At 35.7% G+C, this 18,916-nt stretch overlaps 1 protein-coding gene across 5 annotated transcripts in view; it reads right to left on the bottom strand.

Moving 5' to 3' along the window:
* Positions 1 to 1,922: 1,922 nt before the first annotated feature.
* The window catches only part of fam118b.L (family with sequence similarity 118 member B L homeolog), a 37,138-nt gene continuing 20,144 nt past the window's right edge, over positions 1,923 to 18,916 (bottom strand). Inside the window, exons 5-10 of one of the 5 annotated variants that reach the window (XM_018225747.2) lie at positions 18,299 to 18,526; positions 16,143 to 16,271; positions 15,518 to 15,803; positions 12,416 to 12,475; positions 4,282 to 5,009; positions 1,923 to 2,211 (exon numbers count right to left, since the gene is read on the bottom strand). In XM_018225747.2, the coding sequence (XP_018081236.1) occupies positions 4,303 to 5,009; positions 12,416 to 12,475; positions 15,518 to 15,803; positions 16,143 to 16,271; positions 18,299 to 18,526 (1,410 nt within the window). In that variant the 3' untranslated portion in view covers positions 1,923 to 2,211; positions 4,282 to 4,302. Of the gene's footprint in view, positions 2,212 to 3,982; positions 5,010 to 12,415; positions 12,476 to 15,517; positions 15,804 to 16,142; positions 16,272 to 18,298; positions 18,527 to 18,916 lie in introns of those variants that run through there. The other 4 variants (XM_041569219.1, XM_018225749.2, XM_018225750.2 and 1 more) reach the window with 4 other exon arrangements.

The following is an 18,916-nucleotide window of genomic DNA, read 5'->3' as shown; positions in this document are numbered from 1 at the left end:
CCCCTGGCCTACCCGTCCCGCTGGGCAAATGCCCCTAACTTGTTACTTACCCTTCTGCGCAGGTGCAGTCCAGGGAGTTCACCGACGACATCTTCTTCCACGCGATCTTCTTCCTGCTGTGAACGGCGTTTTGGCGCATGCGCAGTAGGAGCATTTCGCCGGTACGGCGAAGAGTCACGTGCATGCGCAGTAGATCGTACCGGCGAACTGATCCTACTGAGCATGCGCCGGTCACAGCAGGAAGAAGATCACGTGGAAGATGTCGTCGGTGAACTCCCTGGACTGGACCTGCGCAGAAGGGTAAGTAACAAGTTAGGGGCATTTGCACAGCGGGACGGGTAGGTCAGGGGGGAGGAGGAAGGGTGGGCAACAAACGGGAGGGGGGGTGGGTGGTTTGCGCCAACTAGGTTTTCTTCCCCTTTAAATGGTCCATAGGAACATATACTAGGCAAAAGCTTAATAATAGAGTTTTTGCCTAAAATGCATTCCTAAAAATAAATATAGGTCAGCTTTCATCATAGGAAGAGTGTAGTCCCAACTTTGGGGTGTCGATAGCAATATCACTAGTAAACGAAGATATTATGATATCCACTAATTAATGTTCAACCTTACTTACTCAGATTACAGCAAAAAAAGTAAAGAACACGTAAAAAGTGTAGATAGCCTTGTAAGAATCAGGAAAGTTTAAATGTTTAAAAATTGAAAAGGTCAGTGCAGAACAACAAATTGCATTACGTGTCCTCAACACCATTTTATTTGGTAGGCCTGTGTCTTTTCTATATCTCTATATGTATTTAAATGTTTTAAAATAAGCGATTTAAACACACAATCCTATTTTTGTTGTGCAAATTTTAAGCACAAATTACTTAAGGGAAAAAAAAAGAAGTTTCTTCCATAACATTTAGTTTTTATGCTTCCATGCCTAATAATCAAACAAATGACACGTGTCAGAGATTATACCCAAGCAAATATATTCCTAATACCCAAAAGTCTTATTGGTTAGTGGCCAACCCTTTGTATGTTGCTCAAAGCAGATACTCATTTTTGAATTCCTGGCTTAAATACAAAAAACAGGTGTGCTGCCAAGTAGAGCCTCCTGTAGGCTGCCAGTCCACATAGGGGCTACCAAATAACCAATCATAATACTTATGTGGCATCCCCAGGGACTTTTTTTACATTTGAATTTGTCTCACAGTTAAAAAAGTTTGAGGGCCCCTGCGTTAGTGAAATGATCACTGTTATGTAAAATCTATAGCTGTGTACATGACTTGTACCTAATGCTGAATGAGAAAGGACAAATGACTCCATTGCAATATTTTCTACAAAGTTGCTGTGGCACACAGCTCTCTTCTAGCTCTATTATTTCTTCCTTATTCTAGTTCAGTGATGCCCAACAGGCAACTCCTCCTGCTCTGCAAGGGTCTCTAGATCTGCCGCCTGCACACATTTTATTGGATGCTCAGAAATGCTTGAATACATACACAGAAGTAATCTCATTCACACTGTCACCACTGATTGAAACACAATAGAACAACCCGCAATTACACACTTTTTAAAAAACGTTTCTCAAATTAAAACGTTGGTAAAATCTATTGTATTACGCTACAGCCACTGTGAAATATAATGTGCAGCCCTTTTGAGTCATCTGGGCCACAGGTGAAGCTCCTACGTTCTTGCTTGTTGCCAATGAGCTGGTATAGTCAGATTCCACATTATGGAGAACAGAAATCAGAATTTAGCTGCAGAAAGTCACTCTAATTCCATTTTCAGAAAAGTGGCCTAATTTATCCAAAATAAGCTCAATTTCCAGTAATGGATACTCCTTTGATTCGGAAGTAGACATATTTCCATTCACTGCTGACATACAATGTGAATTCATACTGATATTATATAAAAAAGTGGTATAAAGACAACACTGTAAATAGCCCACTTTTATACCACTATTATACCGTCATAGTAAATCCATTACATTAGTTTTCAGTAAGATGCTTCACCAAACAAGAAAAATGAAGTCACAAAATAAAAACTACTGATACTTGATTACAACAAATGCCTGATTAAGCCATGGAAATTAAAGCTATATTCAAGCCTGCCAATGTGTCTGCTCTGGGTCTCCATTGTTGACGTGTTGATTTTATCCCAATCTTCAGACGAGCCCCTCTTAAAGATGAAGAAAGCCAATTGTGTTCATGCCACTTCACGTGCTGTTACCTGCAGGAACAAAGAACAGTAGAATTCATGTGAATTGAGTGTTTAGCATGTCAGGTTTCTTTTCAATATCTTTATTATTAACCTCCATTTTTTGTGCTGATTTTAAGTTTATGTATATATTGCCCTTTTCCCAGTGGGAGCAGATTACTAAACGGTGACATCAGTCAGAAGGGATGGTGACACATCATTCCAAATCCAGAATGTCATGCTGATAAGAAGCCACGGGGTTTAGGTACTGGCCACTATCTAATTCAATCTAGTGTTCATTTAGAAATACAACAATGTCAGTAAACTTTGAACATCTTCAAATCTATGTTTGGTTTTGGAATTGTTTTGTAATATATAGATTAAGAGTGCTCATTGCATGGAGTTTCATTCCAAGGTTTTCTTGATGTTAGGAGAAGCCCTTCATTTATATTCTCTGCTATGTTTTTATGGGTTAGGATTGCAATAAATGAGCTGTTTTCATTTTTGTTTTATATTTTCTACATCTACCTTCAAGGACGGATTTAAGTTCTCTGGTACCCATGTGCCAACTATGTTTTCTTGGGGCAGTATTGGTATATCCCTTTAAGGTAAACTGTAGCACAGCTCAAATGTTTCTCTTGACAAACAATTATTATGTAATTTGCATTCTGACAAGTATGCTATTTGTCAAATAGTAAGTATACAATGTATGTTTACTTACATCCATAGTGTCTTTTTAGTATACAGCATTTTGGATGTTTTTTATATTTATATGTATATTATGTGTAATGGGCGCTGCCTGTTTAGGACTAACTCCAAAGTTGTTCCTATTGGCTGTAAGATCTATAAATACCCCCCTCCTGCTTTATAGAGTTAACCCATGACTAAGTGTCCTTGGGACACAAAATACGTAGGGTAGATGGAGATGTTAACTATTTTAATGTAGCTTTGAATACTTGGAGTGCCTGACTACCCATGTTATTTTTGTTGTTTAGGGTTTACTGGTCCAGATGCTGCCATCAAATTCTGAACTCACGTAATAAATTAGAAAAATTGAAAGTGGTACCCATCAACATATATATATATATATATATAGATCAATTGGTCAACCAGTAAAGGTGGCCCCAGACACACAGATAATATTGTACAAACTAATTTTGGTACGATATTCGTGTGTTTATGGTGGGAGACAAGGCCTATTGGTAGAAGACTTGGGTATCGGTTGGCTCGTCGATCGGGCCGGCCCGGAAATTTTCATTGGGTGCCTTTGAAGGCACCCCAATATCTGCCATTGCTAGTGCTGAACACAGGTAGAATTCTATTGTTCCTACCTGTACCTCTCAATACATTTTAATTCAGGCCAAACTCACTATATCCATACTATTCAGTGCAACACTATTTATGTACTTTCTACTATTTTTCTTCCCAAAATGATATTTATCCACACAAAACTATAGATATGGGATCCATTATTCGGAAACCTGTTATCCAGAAAGCTGCATATTACAGGAAAGCCATCTCCTATAGACTCCATTATAATCAAATAATTTAAAATGTTAAAAATGATTGCCTTGTACTTGGTCCAGACTAGGATATATTTAGTCCTTACTGGAGGCTAAACAATCCTATTGGGGTAAATTCAAGTTTAAATTATTTTTTAGTAGACTTAAAGCATGGTGATCCAAAATTACAGAAAAATTCAGTATGTGGACAAAAAACCATATCCTGAGCATTCTGGATAACATGTCCCATACCTGTATATGAAATTGTTTCAGGATCATGCAATTTATATGTATTTAACAATTCAAAAAACAACATCATTATAAGGGTGCAGTTGTTTAATAATAATGCATACATAATGGCCTTCCATTCTCCACAGATATTATAATCAGCTCCATTAAGGTAACACAATTTGTTTTTACTAAGAACTCTTAAATCTACAATATTTCTTCAATGTGTTGACAGTGTGCTGTTTATAACCTTTTTACAGGAAAATACTAGTTCTATGAAGCATTCAAATGTAAATAGACCCAAAAAATGGCTTTATAGTACTCCTGAGAGTACTATTTTTCAGAGCAAGCAAGACAGCTGAAATATCATTACCAAATACATATAGAAAATGTTTCATTTTCTTATTTGCTTTGCAGCTTTTGACCTTAGCTCACAGCACTGTGGCAATGAAGAGCGGTTTCTTCTGGACCTTAAAGAATGATGACATGGAGTGGACTGGGGTGTTATTGTAGCTGTGGTGTAGGAATAAGGGTCTGCAGCAGATTCCAGGGGAAGTGCAGGGGAATTGCTTTCCATATCAGTTCTTCTCTGTTCTTCAGAAATGGGATGCAATGCACTTTGATTGATGTTCTGTTGCACTGCCATTAGCACACTTTGTGAAAGCTTGCTTATGTTGTCATTCATTTGGCAGAGTAAGCGGTTTCGTTTGGCCTCCACTTTAAGCATTTTTCTACAAAGAAAGCTATTTTTATTCATACTTATGTTAAGACGGCAGAGGTCCATGTGCATTGTGTTCATCCTATGCAAGATTCCCTTGCTCATAGCTACATTTAAAGCTTTTAGGCCCTTTAAGTGTTTTGTAAAGTTATCATACGGCTGCTCTCTTGGCAACAAAGGTATATGCTGCTGTTTTGCCTGGGATGGGCCTGGTAACATTGCAAATTGCTTTTCAACTTGTTCACTGCAGACGCATGCAGACATTTTAACTTGACGTTCAACATTTGAGTCATCATCGGGGTGTTGTAAAAACTGCATATTTTCTTCATAAAATGGCTCCTCGTCTGTAAACTCCTGTCGATCATCATGATGAGATTGTTGACCTAAAATAAGAAGTTAAAATATTACAAATATTTACAAACTTTTCAATTTTTTTCCTTAATCTGAGGTATACATTAAAGGGGAACTCCGGCTTCCAAACCAAAATTTGATAAAGAGGCCCACATAACACAGAAACCCCTAATATATCCATCACAGTTACCTGTTTCTTCAAAAAGTATGAATACATACCATTTTCTATGCTGAAATCCAGCTGTTTAACAGGGAAGGAGGGATTTAAACACTGATGTTCAAATTGTAACAACTTCTCACAGCTTACAGACAGCATGCAGGAACTACATAACCCACAATGCATTGCACTCTGATGCTCTGTTCCCTATTGAAATCACGTGTGCAGGGAATTGTGGGGTTTGGAGGATGCAGGCTGAGGACAAATGGCTGTTGATACAAAGTAACAGTAGTCAGGCAGTTCAGTAAAGCCATCCAATATGTAGGTCAAACCTCTCGACCTTTGAAAAATCGCATTAGGGAGCATATTTTGGACATAAGGAAGGGACATAGCGATTCCCAAGTAGCAAAACATTTCCAAGAATGTACTGGAGGAGACATTAATAAATTGTCACTTTTAGGTATTGATAGAGTGATAAGGGGGAAGCGAGGGGGAGACGTTTTGCCAAAACTACTCCGTTTGGAAACTAAGTGGATATTTTTCTTAGGAAGTAGGAAACCCTCTGGTTTAAACAGCGACTTTGATGTCACATGCTTTTTCTAGGTAATTCTTCTCTTTTTTAGGTAATTACTTTTGAGTAATATTTGTTTTTCTGAAAATTTTGTTCTTTTAAATTATATACATTTCATCTAAATATACTTTTCCAACAAAGGCCTGATCTTTGATGTAGGCTAGCCTATATGAGTACTGAGCATACTTAGTATCTCATTTTGTATTCGAAAAAATAAAAATATATATACTGAGAAAACCTTATCAAACTAGACTGGTAATTTGAATTTTTTGGTTTTATTTTTTCTAGTTTTTCTTTATTTGTAATTATCTGATTGCTTTATATATATATATATATATATATATATATATATATATATATATATATATATATACATATACACACGTTTCCCCTTATTTTTATTTTTTTTCCATATTTGTGATTTTTCACTTTATTTTCCTTGTTCTGTTTGAGGTGTATCTTTTTTGTATATTGTGCATGTATGTAACAGTTAGTTTTCCAACCACTAGGTGGAACTTGACTAATTGCATTGGATTGGTAACATGTGTTTGTATCTTTTGTGATTGGTTACAGCCCCTATATAACATGTGTACAGGGGTGTGCCATTTATCCTATGAGTAAGTGCCCCAATAGGCACAAAACGCGTTAGGTATCATGTCCTAATACATTTTCTACTTTTTTAGATTTGTTTTCGTATTTTTGGAGACCCTTACATTCCGTTCGGACACAGTAATTTTGACTTTGCACCTTGGGACTGAGGTGAACTGTGAGTGTTTTCTCCTTCATTCTTTACTTCAACTGGCATTTTTTGATTTAATACTTTTTCATTAAGTGGTACCATATTTATTTATTTTTATGTGGCAGTAGCACTAACCTTCGCTTCTATAGTTCAGTAAAGTAGTCAGACAGATCGGCAGGAGAGCAGGGGGCTAGGTTTAGGGATCTGTTCCAAACCATTAAAATCATGAAAAGTCTGAATACTTTTTAATTAATTTATATTGCAAAGTTGCTTGAAATTATGTTTACTTTTCAAAAAGCCCAAGTTATGTTTTTGTGGAGTTCCCCTTTAATCATTTTAAATAACTGATGCAAAACGTGAGACTTACCATCAAAAGACATTCCATTTCACCAAGCAATATATTTCCCTTGGAAGCCAGATTATGCAGTTAGAAAAAGAAAAGCAGATTATTTTTTAAAGGCTACATTTGGGGCTGTTTGAAATGTTGGAAGCACAAAGTGTTTTTTTCAAAAAGAAAGTATCTGTGACAGCATGACGATGAGAACCGAATGATCGAATTCTAACTTTATCATTGTAAATGAGAATGATGTAGAGAGAATGACGTACAAGCAACACAATCCATAGTTTCTGGAGATGCAAGAAGCATCATTTCTGCTGACAAGACAATTACATAGTGAATAAAGTACCCCCTCTTGTAAAATATAAGGATATTATAAGTCACCGAGGAGTTCCATGACATATAAAAGCATGAGACTGAAGACCCAGAGTTTTCAAAAAAGTCATGGAACTCCAAGGTGACTTCTAATATCTTCATATTTTGCAACAGGGGGTACTTTATTTATCATAATACACACGTTTCAGTGAGTTGTGACAGAATTGACACCACAAAGCTCCGATTATAACCAATGACATCACTAAGCACCGTTTATAAGGATATCATTTACAGGATATTCATGGCTCTTGTGTATTATACTGTTATAACTTTGTCAGTCTTTTATAAAATCTAATTGTAAGCAAGACTAAATAAGAAAAATGTTCATAAGTAAGTACATTTTCAATTAAATATGCATTTACTATAAATTGTTTGACCTAAAAGGTAACAAACATATTATGTAAAGTTTCTAATAGTGGAGGGGTCAAGTGGGCAGCTTCTATCAGCCTGTGTATATCTTCCTTAACGCTAATTCAGGCATCTGGAATTCTCGGGACCTTAAAGGGGTGGTTCACCTTAAAGGTAACTTTTAGTATGTTACAGAATAGGCAACTTTTCAATTGTTTTTCATTATTTATTTTTTTATAGTTTTATAGTTATTTGTCTTTTCCTTCTGACTCTCTGCAGCTTTCAAATGGGCATCGCTGACTCCCTTCTAAAAAAACATGCTCTGTAAGGCTACAAATGTCCTAACACAGTGGATATATTGTTTATCATGTTTCATCTGTGTATTTATTTAATATTTAGTAAAAACGTCTAAGTAGTGACTGTGTTTAATGTAGCCTTTATTTCAGGAATTTTAAATAATTAATCATTTGGGCTATTTATAGGACTATACAGCAGAGGGCGCACAGGCTTCTTGAGGAAGTGACTAGCAGTCTCGAAACTCGTCAAGCCATGCCCCCCCCAAGTGTTCATGTTATAATTTTAACTTCATTTTTCGAATAAAATTGGTTTTAAACCTACACTTGTCTTCATATCTTCATATATCCAACGGAACTGGCAGGCCGTTAGAGTGCGATTAATGAAATGTATTGTTATTGCTACCTTTTATTACTGATCCATCTATTCAGGCCTTCTACTATTCATATTCCAGGCTTTTATTCAAATCAATGCATGGTTGCTAGGGTAATTAGTCCTTAGAATTTAGTTACCAGATTGGCAAATTAAAGAGCTGCTGAATAAAAAGCTAAATAACTCAAAAACCTTAAATAATAAAAAATGAAAACCAATTGCAAATTATCTTAGAATATCACTCTCTACATCATACTAAAAGTTATCTCAAAGGCGAACAACCCCTTTAAAATGCAAATTGAAGAGCTGTTGAATAAAAAGCTAAATAACTCAAAAACCTTAAATAATAAAAAATGAAAACCAATTGCAAATTGTCTCAGAATATCACTCTCTACATCATACTAAAATGTAGTATTTAAAGGTGAACACCCCTTTAAGTTTACTAAGAAATCACTTAAACATGAAATAAATCCAATAGGTTTGGTTTGCCACCAATATAAATTTATGCAGCTTAGTTACCAAAGTTCTGTTTTATTATTACAAAGGAAAAGGAAATATTTTTTTTAAAAATGTGAATTATTTGATGGAGTCTATGGGATCAGGATAATGGGTTTCCTGTTAATGGATCCCATACCTGTACAGTGCTATATTTTGCTGTTTTAAAAGATATGGGGCCGCTATACCCCTTGCCTATGCAGTTACATTTTATATAGGAGCTATTATCCAGATACCGGGTATCCAGAATGCTCCAAAATGTTTCTGCAATTTCACATTTTAAACAAAGGGCCATATTTAAACAAGGCATACAGATTTCTTTCTTCTCTGTATTTAGACATTACCTTGTACTTGATGATAATTAAACTAGCATTAATCCATACTGATGAAAAAACAATCCAAACAAATCAATTGATTTACTCAGAGTACTTCTCTGAGTATTTAAATTCATTTTGGTTTTTTTTGGCTATTTTTATATATTTCATATTTATATTTTCATATTTAAATAACCTAAATTACGAGACAGCAGTTGCCTCAAAGGCAGTAACAATCCCCTATCAAAGTCTCAAATCAAAAGTATCAAATTAGATAATTAGACGTTATGAAAAAGTAGCAGTTTCTGAACTACTTCTTTGACAACAGAACACATGGCAGGAGCAAAAAAAATATACTGAAGACTGTCTCCCAGATGAATGGAAAATGTAGGTTTGCAAATACAGAGTATATAACAGGAAAGTGCTGCCTGGGAGGTTGAAGCAACAGCGCATCAAACTGACAATCAAGCATGGTAGTGGACACATTTAGGCGTGAGGATTGTTCCTTTGTTGTGGAGCTGATGATTAGCCCAGGATCATTTAAACACTGAACAAAGGGAAGGATAACTCCATTTACTGAAAGCATGCTACCACCTGGATTAAAGTTGGGTGGATGAGAATTTATTTTCTAGAAGTAAAATGATCTCAAATATATTTGAAACTGTGCCAGGCCTATCTGAAGTGCAAGGAAGAGCTAAGAGATGGGACCTGCGCGGCTTTTATTTACTACAATTTTTAAAATGATAATTAAAGTTAATGCTAACATAGAGACGTGTATTTTACATGTGACAACAGCCTTGTCTTGTTACGGCTAGCTAGAGACTCAAGCAAAAAAAAATTTTTATCCAGGCTAACAGGAAACTCATTCATCATTTATCTGACAGGTCATCATTATTTATCTGAGTGATGCCAACAGAATGTGTTTTTTAGCATCCCATAATTAATACAGTTGAGCCTGTGAGGGGCAAAGAGGGTTTTGAAACCTAACGAAAAAGATCATCACCCAGTGCCAAAAAAATAAACAGACTCTGGGCTCTTAACACAGAAAGGGAGGGAAAAAAGGTAATTACAATGATCACAAAATGAGCTGTTAATTATGTTTATAAAGTAAATTATATAAGCATATTGTTAAGTTAAAATTTCTTTGATTTTGTAATTGATTTTTAATACGCATTTAAGTACCAGTTTACTATCGTCAGATCTGCACATTCTAGGGGTCTACGAGAAATAGGCATGTCCATCAGTTATATTTTGTACATGTTTAGACTGATGGAAGGATAAGAAACTGTTATTGACTCTGCTTTTTGTCTGAATTTAAGTGATGTACAAATATCCTGCCCATTTTCTCATAATTATATCACCATACCTCCCAACATTTAAAAAATTGCAGAGGGACAAAAATATCTCGTGCGCATAGAGCGCTGAGAATTTCTAGCCACGCCCATTTGTAGCCACCTCCCCCACACACAAACACAGACACTATGCCCGTTTTACAAACATTAAAGTGGGCTATGGACAAATTTCTGGGGGTCTTAAGGCCATGCTTATGTTTTATTACAGTTTTGCTAATAAAGGTAAAATTCCCCTTTAAGCTGTAAATCACAGATCCCCCAAAGGACCTGGTTATTTTAATTAGTTACAATTGTATCTAAGTGCAGGTGTTGGGTATTCTGGGATCTTTGCCAAAAATCTCTGAATCTCATGTAGTTTGAAACTTTGTTACTTTTTTCTGGCTGTTTAGTGCAGGTGATCAAAGAGAAACATGGGACACTTGAATAGGAATCCAGGACAGTGTGCTGTCAGAATCGTGTCTGTCCTGCGAAAATCGGCACTGTTCGGAGGAATGTATCACCCAAGATGGCACTGGTTATGCATTTTTCAAGCTTAGACTAGATATAAATACAAGGAACAAACAGATTTGGTGATAACATTTGCTGTATGACCATTCTTCCAGCAGTAAGGGCATGGACACAAATGTGGATAATCGCCACATTTTCGACGCAGTTCGTGCCACAGCTTTTAAGAAAAGCTGACTGCTGCATAGATGGCGTGAACTGCAGCAAAGATCCACATGTGGGTCCATGCCCTAAGTTGTAGTGTTTCCTAAATATATTTGTCCTTGCATTTTATGTGGCAGGCTGTTTGTCCCTTCTACTTACAGTATAACGCACACTTTACTGATTTAAATTGCACTCACTGTCAAGTACAGTTCAACCCCCATTTTATGTTTCTCAGGGGACTGGAAAATGATGGAAAATGTGGGAAAACTTAAAATAAGAACATGTAAAATTGAGGTTTTACTGTAATCAGTCTTTCTGTTACTTTGTACAAATCAAACACATCAAATATTTAGGGGCAGATTTATCAAAATGTCAGTTTGAAGCTTAAAGGGATACTGTCATGGGAAAAACATTTTTTTTTCAAAATGAATCAGTTAATAGTGCTGCTCCAGCAGAATTCTGCACTGAAATCCGTTTCTCAAAAGAGCAACCAGATTTTTTTATATTCAATTTTGAAATCTGACATGGGGCTAGACATATTGTCAATTGCCCAGCTGCCCCAAGTCATGTGACTTTTGCTCTGATAAACTTCAATCACTCTTTACTGCTGTACTGCAAGTTGGAGTGATATCATCCCCCTCCCTTTCCCCCCCCCCAGCAGCCAAACAAAAGAACAATGGGAAGGTAACCAGATAGCAGCTCCCTAACACAAGATTACAGCTGCCTGGTAGATCTAAGAACAACACTCAATAGTAAAAACCCATGTCCCACTGAGACACATTCAGTTACATTGAGAAGGAAAAACAACAGCCTGCCAGAAAGCATTTCTCTCCTAAAGTGCAGGCACAAGTCACATGACATGGGGCAGCTGGGAAATTGACAAAATGTCTAGCCCCATGTCAGATTTCAAAATTGAATATAAAAAAATCTGTTTGCTCTTTTGAGAAATGGATTTCAGTGCATAATTCTGCTGGAGCAGCACTATTAACTGATTTTTCCCATGACAGTATCCCTTTAATAGATAAAAGCTCATCCACTTTCTATTCATTCCTATGGGATTTTTAGAACACTATTTATCAAATGGTGAGTTCTAACTTTTACCTATTGATAAATACAATTCTAAAAATCCCACAGGAATGAATAGAACATGTGTGAGTTTTTATTTATTAAGCTCTAAACTCACATTTTGATAAAACTGCCCCTTTAGTCTCACAGTGAATGAATATGTCCAACTGAAGTGTAACTGCTAATGGTATACCTGATAAGCTAAACCTTAATATACACAGAAATGTGTCACTGATTTATATTATGTCTGTCATTAAAAGGTAAATTCCCTAAAGAACTAAGGCACTGTCGGTTATGTTTATGATACGGACATAAATGTGTCCCTCCCTAGATACAGCTAGAAAAAGGAGAAGAAATATTTAGTTCCCTACCTTTATTCTGAAAAAATGCAATGCTTGGGCCATTTTTCAATGGAATATCTCTTGTCATCCCTGTTACACAGAGAAGATTAAAAGTTAGCAAAACTATCCATCTCTGAATAAAACAAAATACAGGCATGGGATACATTATCCAGAAACCTGTTATCCAGAAATATCTGAATTAAGGAAAGGCCATCTCCCATAGACTTTCCCTTTTCTCTGTAATAATAAAACAGTATGTTGTGCTTGATCTAAACTAAGATATAATTAATCCTTATTGGAAGCAAAACCAGCCTATTGGGTTTATTTAATGTGTACATGATTTTCTAACAGATTTAAGGTATGAAGATCCAAATTATGGAAAGATCCGTTATCCGGAAAGCCCCAGGTCCCGAGCATTCTGGATTACAGGTTCCAGACCTGTACTTCATTAGATCCATTTTCTTATCACAAAAAACTGGTATTACATTTTACCAAAAAATAATATGAGAATTTATCCTAATACTAAAAGTAGTTTAGCCTCAGAGAACATGAAATCACCTGCACTAAGAAAGACAAGCAGAATAACCCGTAAGGCTTGTGCCACACAGGGGCCGAAATGAGCCTGTTGAAATACTTGAAATTCAAAGTCTCTGATTTCTTTTCCAAAATCAGCTGTGTTTGCCCTGAGCCGACACAATGTTTCCGGATGTAGAGGCTACTGCTCGCATTGGAGCTGTGTATTTCAGCAGGCTGATTTTGCCCCCTGTGTGACACTAGTCTGAGCCTGACAAATACTGAAGCATTACTTCATATGAACAGAAAATACAGCGGCAAACTGCATGAATTATATTACTGTTATTATGATGAGAAACTGAACTTTATGGATTTGTATATAAGTAGTATTCATGAGCATTGTATAGGAGTAACTTTTACACTGCAAATGTATTGATAGCATGTTCCTCAATGGCTGCACCACAACATACACCACATGGCAACTCCTGAAGAAGTGCAAAAAGTATTTGCCAGTATTGTTTAATGATTTATGATTTATGGCCTTAAGCTAGTCATACACAGAATGATAAATCTGTGCAAATCAACAACTACCTCTGCAAACCATTGAGCTAACAATCATTTTGCCCATCCAACACAGTAGACCTACTTCTGACTGTGTACAAATGTTGCTATGGTAACCCAAATCAGGTGTCATGTGAAGTTTTTCAACAAGAAAATTACTGTACACTGAGCTGTTTGTATTCTTATATGAGCACTTTCCACAGCCCTGTGCAGCTCCAATGAATTCCCCAACAGTACCATTACATCCAGAGGAGTACTCCTCTTCTAAAGTAGTGTTTTCAGATGTTTTTAGGTAGGCGAAGAAAGCGTTTAAATACATTTGGTCAGTGTCCACGTTACACTATATTAAATATAAAGCAATGTTGTATCACCAATATTTCGAAAATATCTAGGAGAGCAAAAATGTGTTTACCTCAAATATCTTCATAACTGACCTTCAATTTGGGCTCTCAGTAGTATTTAGAACAGCCAGAAGGTATTCTCTAATCTCACTCAGTTCACAGTTCTACCACTTCTCTAAAGGAAATTATTATGGATCCACCGAATCTAGATTCAGTTCGGGATTTGGACATTTTTAGTAGGATTCAGACAAATCCAAGTACCTGGCCAAACCAGAATCCTAAAAAAATCATGTGACTTTTCATCACACAAACAAAGAAGTTAAACAATTTTAATAGTGTGGTTCTCTTTAACCTTTCCTTTTACTAATTTGCATATGCAAATTAGGGTTCGGATTCAGTTCTGCAAAAACTTTCAATAATTCTTAGCTCTAATTCATCTGCTAGTAAAGAAAGCCCCCCTATAAGATATATTGGATCTGTCAATGAAAATCTAATTTTTCATTGATTATATTTAGAAAACCTCTTATTTCAGTATGCTGAAGCTTATACTTAATTTAAATTTTTCGCGATAGTTCCCCTTTAATATCTTATGCTGGATCTGCAGTTCCTGTATTGATCTCATGTCTTTATAGAGGTTGCACTCTGCAGACATACAAAACATTGACACTACTCTCAGTGTAAGAGGACTACTGTATTAACTTAATACAAGATCTTGATTTACACCAGGGAGAGCAGTTTTAAGTTTATTTTTTTTATAGGAGGCGAGACCAAACACCCACAGAGGGTACGCAACAAGATACAGACAGCACTGTCTTATTTTATAGACATGGCACATTTTTTGGTTGTGTTTCCTTGATTGTGTTGTTGGGAATTCTAAAATACTGGCAATCATTAAATGCTGTAACTATTTCACTTTTGGGGATCAGTTTTATTTCCAGCTACATGGTACCCTGTTGGGTTCCAAAGTTGCCCTTTCATTTGCTTATGCCTTTATGTTTTCAAATATTTTTTGCATTTTTCCAATAAAGCATACAGGACAATGTAGCAGAATCATAACAGCTAAGTAATGTGCCTACAATGGAAAAGTGTTAGAGTCAAGGCTAGACTAAAAGAACTGCCTGTTTATCTCAATGTAGACTTCGCAAGGCATTGCTTGGCCTGGTGAAGATACATTGGTGATGTGTTTGTCTTACATCGACACAACATTGATTCCCTGTTTCATGTCTGAATGAGATAAGTCCCTTGATCACTTTGTCACATATAATTTAAGGAAAAAAAAATTGGTCAGTAAAAACAAGAACAGAAAGGAGTAAGGTTGAATTATGTGTAAAAGATTCAGAGATAAGGGGCTAAACTGAATAACCCAAGAAAGGGTGAATTGTTCCCATGATAAAATTAACAAAAGTAGGTTGAATACTATTTGTTGCACAGTATCATGTTAATATTGAGGAAATTGGCAGGGTGCTATGTAAACACTGATGTATGCTGAAATCTGCAAAAATTGAAACACTTCAATTTGCTACCCCTGGTTCATAACAAAAGGGTAAGGCTGGGAAATGCCCCTAAAGTAACATAGCGCAATATGTTCCAAAAACTGTCAGTTAAATGGAAATAATGTGCAAACTTCTTCTTCTTCTTCTGGCACGGAAAGACTTAAATACAAAAATACAAAATGAAGGAATATTATTGCCATTTAATGCTTCAATTCTAGACATACCTGTGCGTTCTTTAGTAGAAATTTCATTAGCGAGCCTCTCAAAGTATTCTGGCAAATCAGTGTACTCGGTGCCATATGAAATCACTTTGATGCCCTTATCCAACATATTCTCTCTCAGTTTTTTGAACTCCTCTACATCTTCTCTGCGAACCAGCATGAAATGCTCCAAGTCTGACTTGTGTTTCACTGCCTCCAGAAAGAGCGCCTGAAATGTTGTATCATCCACAGTGCGGCCACAGCCAAGGAAAAGGAATGACTTTGTTTCATACAGCTTCTGGATCTCTCGCTGGACAGAGAAATAATTGGGTTAATATGCAATCTGAGCAAACAATTCAAATGAATTGTTTGTTTAAAATATTAAAAATATCACTCCAACCCAATTACATAGTTTATAAATGACTTATAGGTGCAATGATATTGTTATAGCAAAAGCAGGGTTACCAGATTACTTACAATTGTAGTAAATGCATGTTGCAGGGCTGGATTTAAATGAAATAGCAATCAGTGCAACCTTTTAACTGGAGTTGAACTGACTTGCCCTTTAGTTTTTTGCAGTGATATGGTAACCCATAGATTTTTAAACAGACTACATAGATAACATTATTTTTCAATAAAACACTCTTACCATGACTTCTGTGTTCCTTAGCACATTCTGGTAGCCAGCTGGGTGGAGAACAATACCACTGGGGTTTGTGTACACTCCATGTATGTGTAACACACTCAACTTTTTTTTCTCCTGAGCCCACTCTAAGACCTGCAATGAAATAAATGTCAGTTCATTGAATTGTCAGCTTAAGTCTAGTAAAGGATAACACTGTCCCATCCTTCACTGTTCCACCAAGTACCTTTATTTTTACTCTTCTAGTTCCAGCCATTTACACACTGAGTATATAGATTCCACCACTGCAGTAGCTCTTAACTTAGTTAAGGAACTGACAACTTTTTAGGATATTCAACAAACAGGACTACATGCATAAGTCAGATACTGCAGTTACATGTGGATCACCAACTTGCATTCATCCAGCCAAGTGGGCCTCAAGTTAAATGATCACAAGACTATGAAGTGCATCCTAGTTCTGTACTAGTTTTTAACAGGATCATCTGCAGTTTAGGGGCCCTGTTTTGGGCAAAGGAAGTCATTAATTACTCTGCTGTGATTTTATCAAAGTGCAATAATAAGATACTATTTGAAAAAGTTTTAAATCAATCATATAAAAGGTTCAAGAGTTTTATTATTATAATAGCAATGCTTTTTCCTGGAACTCCTGGCTCTGCTCCAATCTTAATCATCTAAATTCGTTTCAGCAAAAACTCATGAATGTGTTATTTTATCCTTTTTTTTTAAAATACAAAAGAGCCAAGAATATTCTGTAAATTATATAGTGAAAAAAGTATCCACTCTTGTAAAGTATAAGTATAAGGCCGAGTGTTTTTATACGGTATGGAACTCCGAGATGACTTCTAATATCCTTATATTTTGCAACAGGGGATACTTTATTTATTTTAATACACAAGTTTCAGTGAGTCATGTGACAGAAATGACATCACCAAGCACTATTTATAAGGATATCATTTACAGGATATTCATGGTTCTTGTGTATTATAAAAAAATAATGATGATATCAGAAATCTTATTGGTTTTCCATGACCTGTATAAAAAAGCACAATGCTGAACTTTATTCATTATATATTTGTCTTCATAACAAATGTTAGGTTGCTAAAGATGAACAAATTGAAAAGGCTTTGCTACTAGTAAGGCTCATTGTTTTTAAATTGTGGATATTTTTGCATTTTATCTTGACACTTTAACCTTTTGTTCATATAATATTACCAAATATAGTTTATCAAGTACATGATAAATTCTGATATTCAATTTTTTTTCAAATTCTAATCGAATTTGGACTATTCCCTAGTCAAAGTACACAAAAAATAGCTTGAATTTCAAATTTTTTGAATTCTAAAATTCACCTCGACCGTTGATAAATCTGCCCCCACATATCTAAAAAAATAGTTCATTGTTCATTTTATTTTAGTATATTATAGAATGTCCTGTTTTTAGCAACTGATTTTATTTTATATAGTTTCTGAATTGTTTGCATTCTTTTTCTTCTCTTTCCAGTATTCAAAATGCACAGAATGATTAAAATCACATCTGGCAGTATGCAGTATCAGTATCTGAACTGCCTTTCTGATTTTGTAGTATACATGCCTGCTGCATCTCTGTGTATAAGACAACATGCTCACTCAAACAAAACATTAGGGAACATAAGTATATGGCTAGGGCCAAAGATAATGTTGGCTAGATATTTTTTACCAAGAAATGACAATGATAATGTAGTTTGCAATGAGGTTTAATAATTCATGCCTAATTCTGGATTATGTTAAACGGGACTGTAAAACACTGTAAAAAAAAAAGTTGTATAATAAAAGCTCTTTCCAAACTAAACATGAAACCCAAATTCTTGTTGTGCCTCTGACTTTCACTTTCCATTCTGCACTTACTAGATGTCACTGCACTACTCACATTCCTTGTCTCTCCTCAATATCTAAGGGCATGGGCATCAGATACCCCATTCTGACACATATAAATGATTTTGGGATAATGCATAGTTTGACTTAATAACAGATCCTACAAAATGGAACCTGCCTGCTTCCTATGATTTCCAAAACTAAAGGAAGCATGTGATATGAAGCTGTGGGTGGTAATGGAAATCAGGAAGATTAAAAAAAGTTTAGAAATATTCTAAAAACAATATTAAAGAGTTTTCATCAATTTCTTACCTTTTTTTCATCTGTCAAATCTAATGATTCCAGTTGCTTTCCTTGATGAATGGCATATATTTCAAGCAAGTTGTCAAAATTAGTAGTTAAAACAAGGGCTCCATGCTCCATTAGTTGTACCACTGACTGTAAAAGCTGTTTTCCAGAATCCTCCATCTTTGACTCGAGATCATCAAACACCTCATATAAGCAGTCTTTAAAGAAGGTGGACCTAACATTGCTAGTGCGCTGTGGAGTAAAATATACCTAACATATTAGAATACTTTGTGGAAAGTCATGAATAACACTTGTGTTAATAAGTATCAGAATGAGCTACTGTATATTCATCTATATATCTTATAGGGGGATTTCCTAGCAGATGAATTAGAGCTCATTCAAAAACTGATCCCAGTACAAACAAAATCTAACAAAATAACTGACTTTTGCACAAATTCTGCATGTAGAGAGACATGATGTCTGGCAATTTTAATAGAGTGAACTCTAACACATCTAGGCAAAAGAAGCCCCCCTATAAGATATATTGGATCAAACCGTCAATGAATAGCTGAAACAAGAAACAGATACTGATGCTGAGAGAGGGATAGTAAAGATAAATTTGATTATTTCAGAAACGGTACA

This window comes from Xenopus laevis, chromosome 7L, assembly GCF_017654675.1.
Source record: "Xenopus laevis strain J_2021 chromosome 7L, Xenopus_laevis_v10.1, whole genome shotgun sequence".
Taxonomy (NCBI): domain Eukaryota; kingdom Metazoa; phylum Chordata; class Amphibia; order Anura; family Pipidae; genus Xenopus; species Xenopus laevis.
This window is presented reverse-complemented; position numbering and strand designations above follow the sequence as displayed.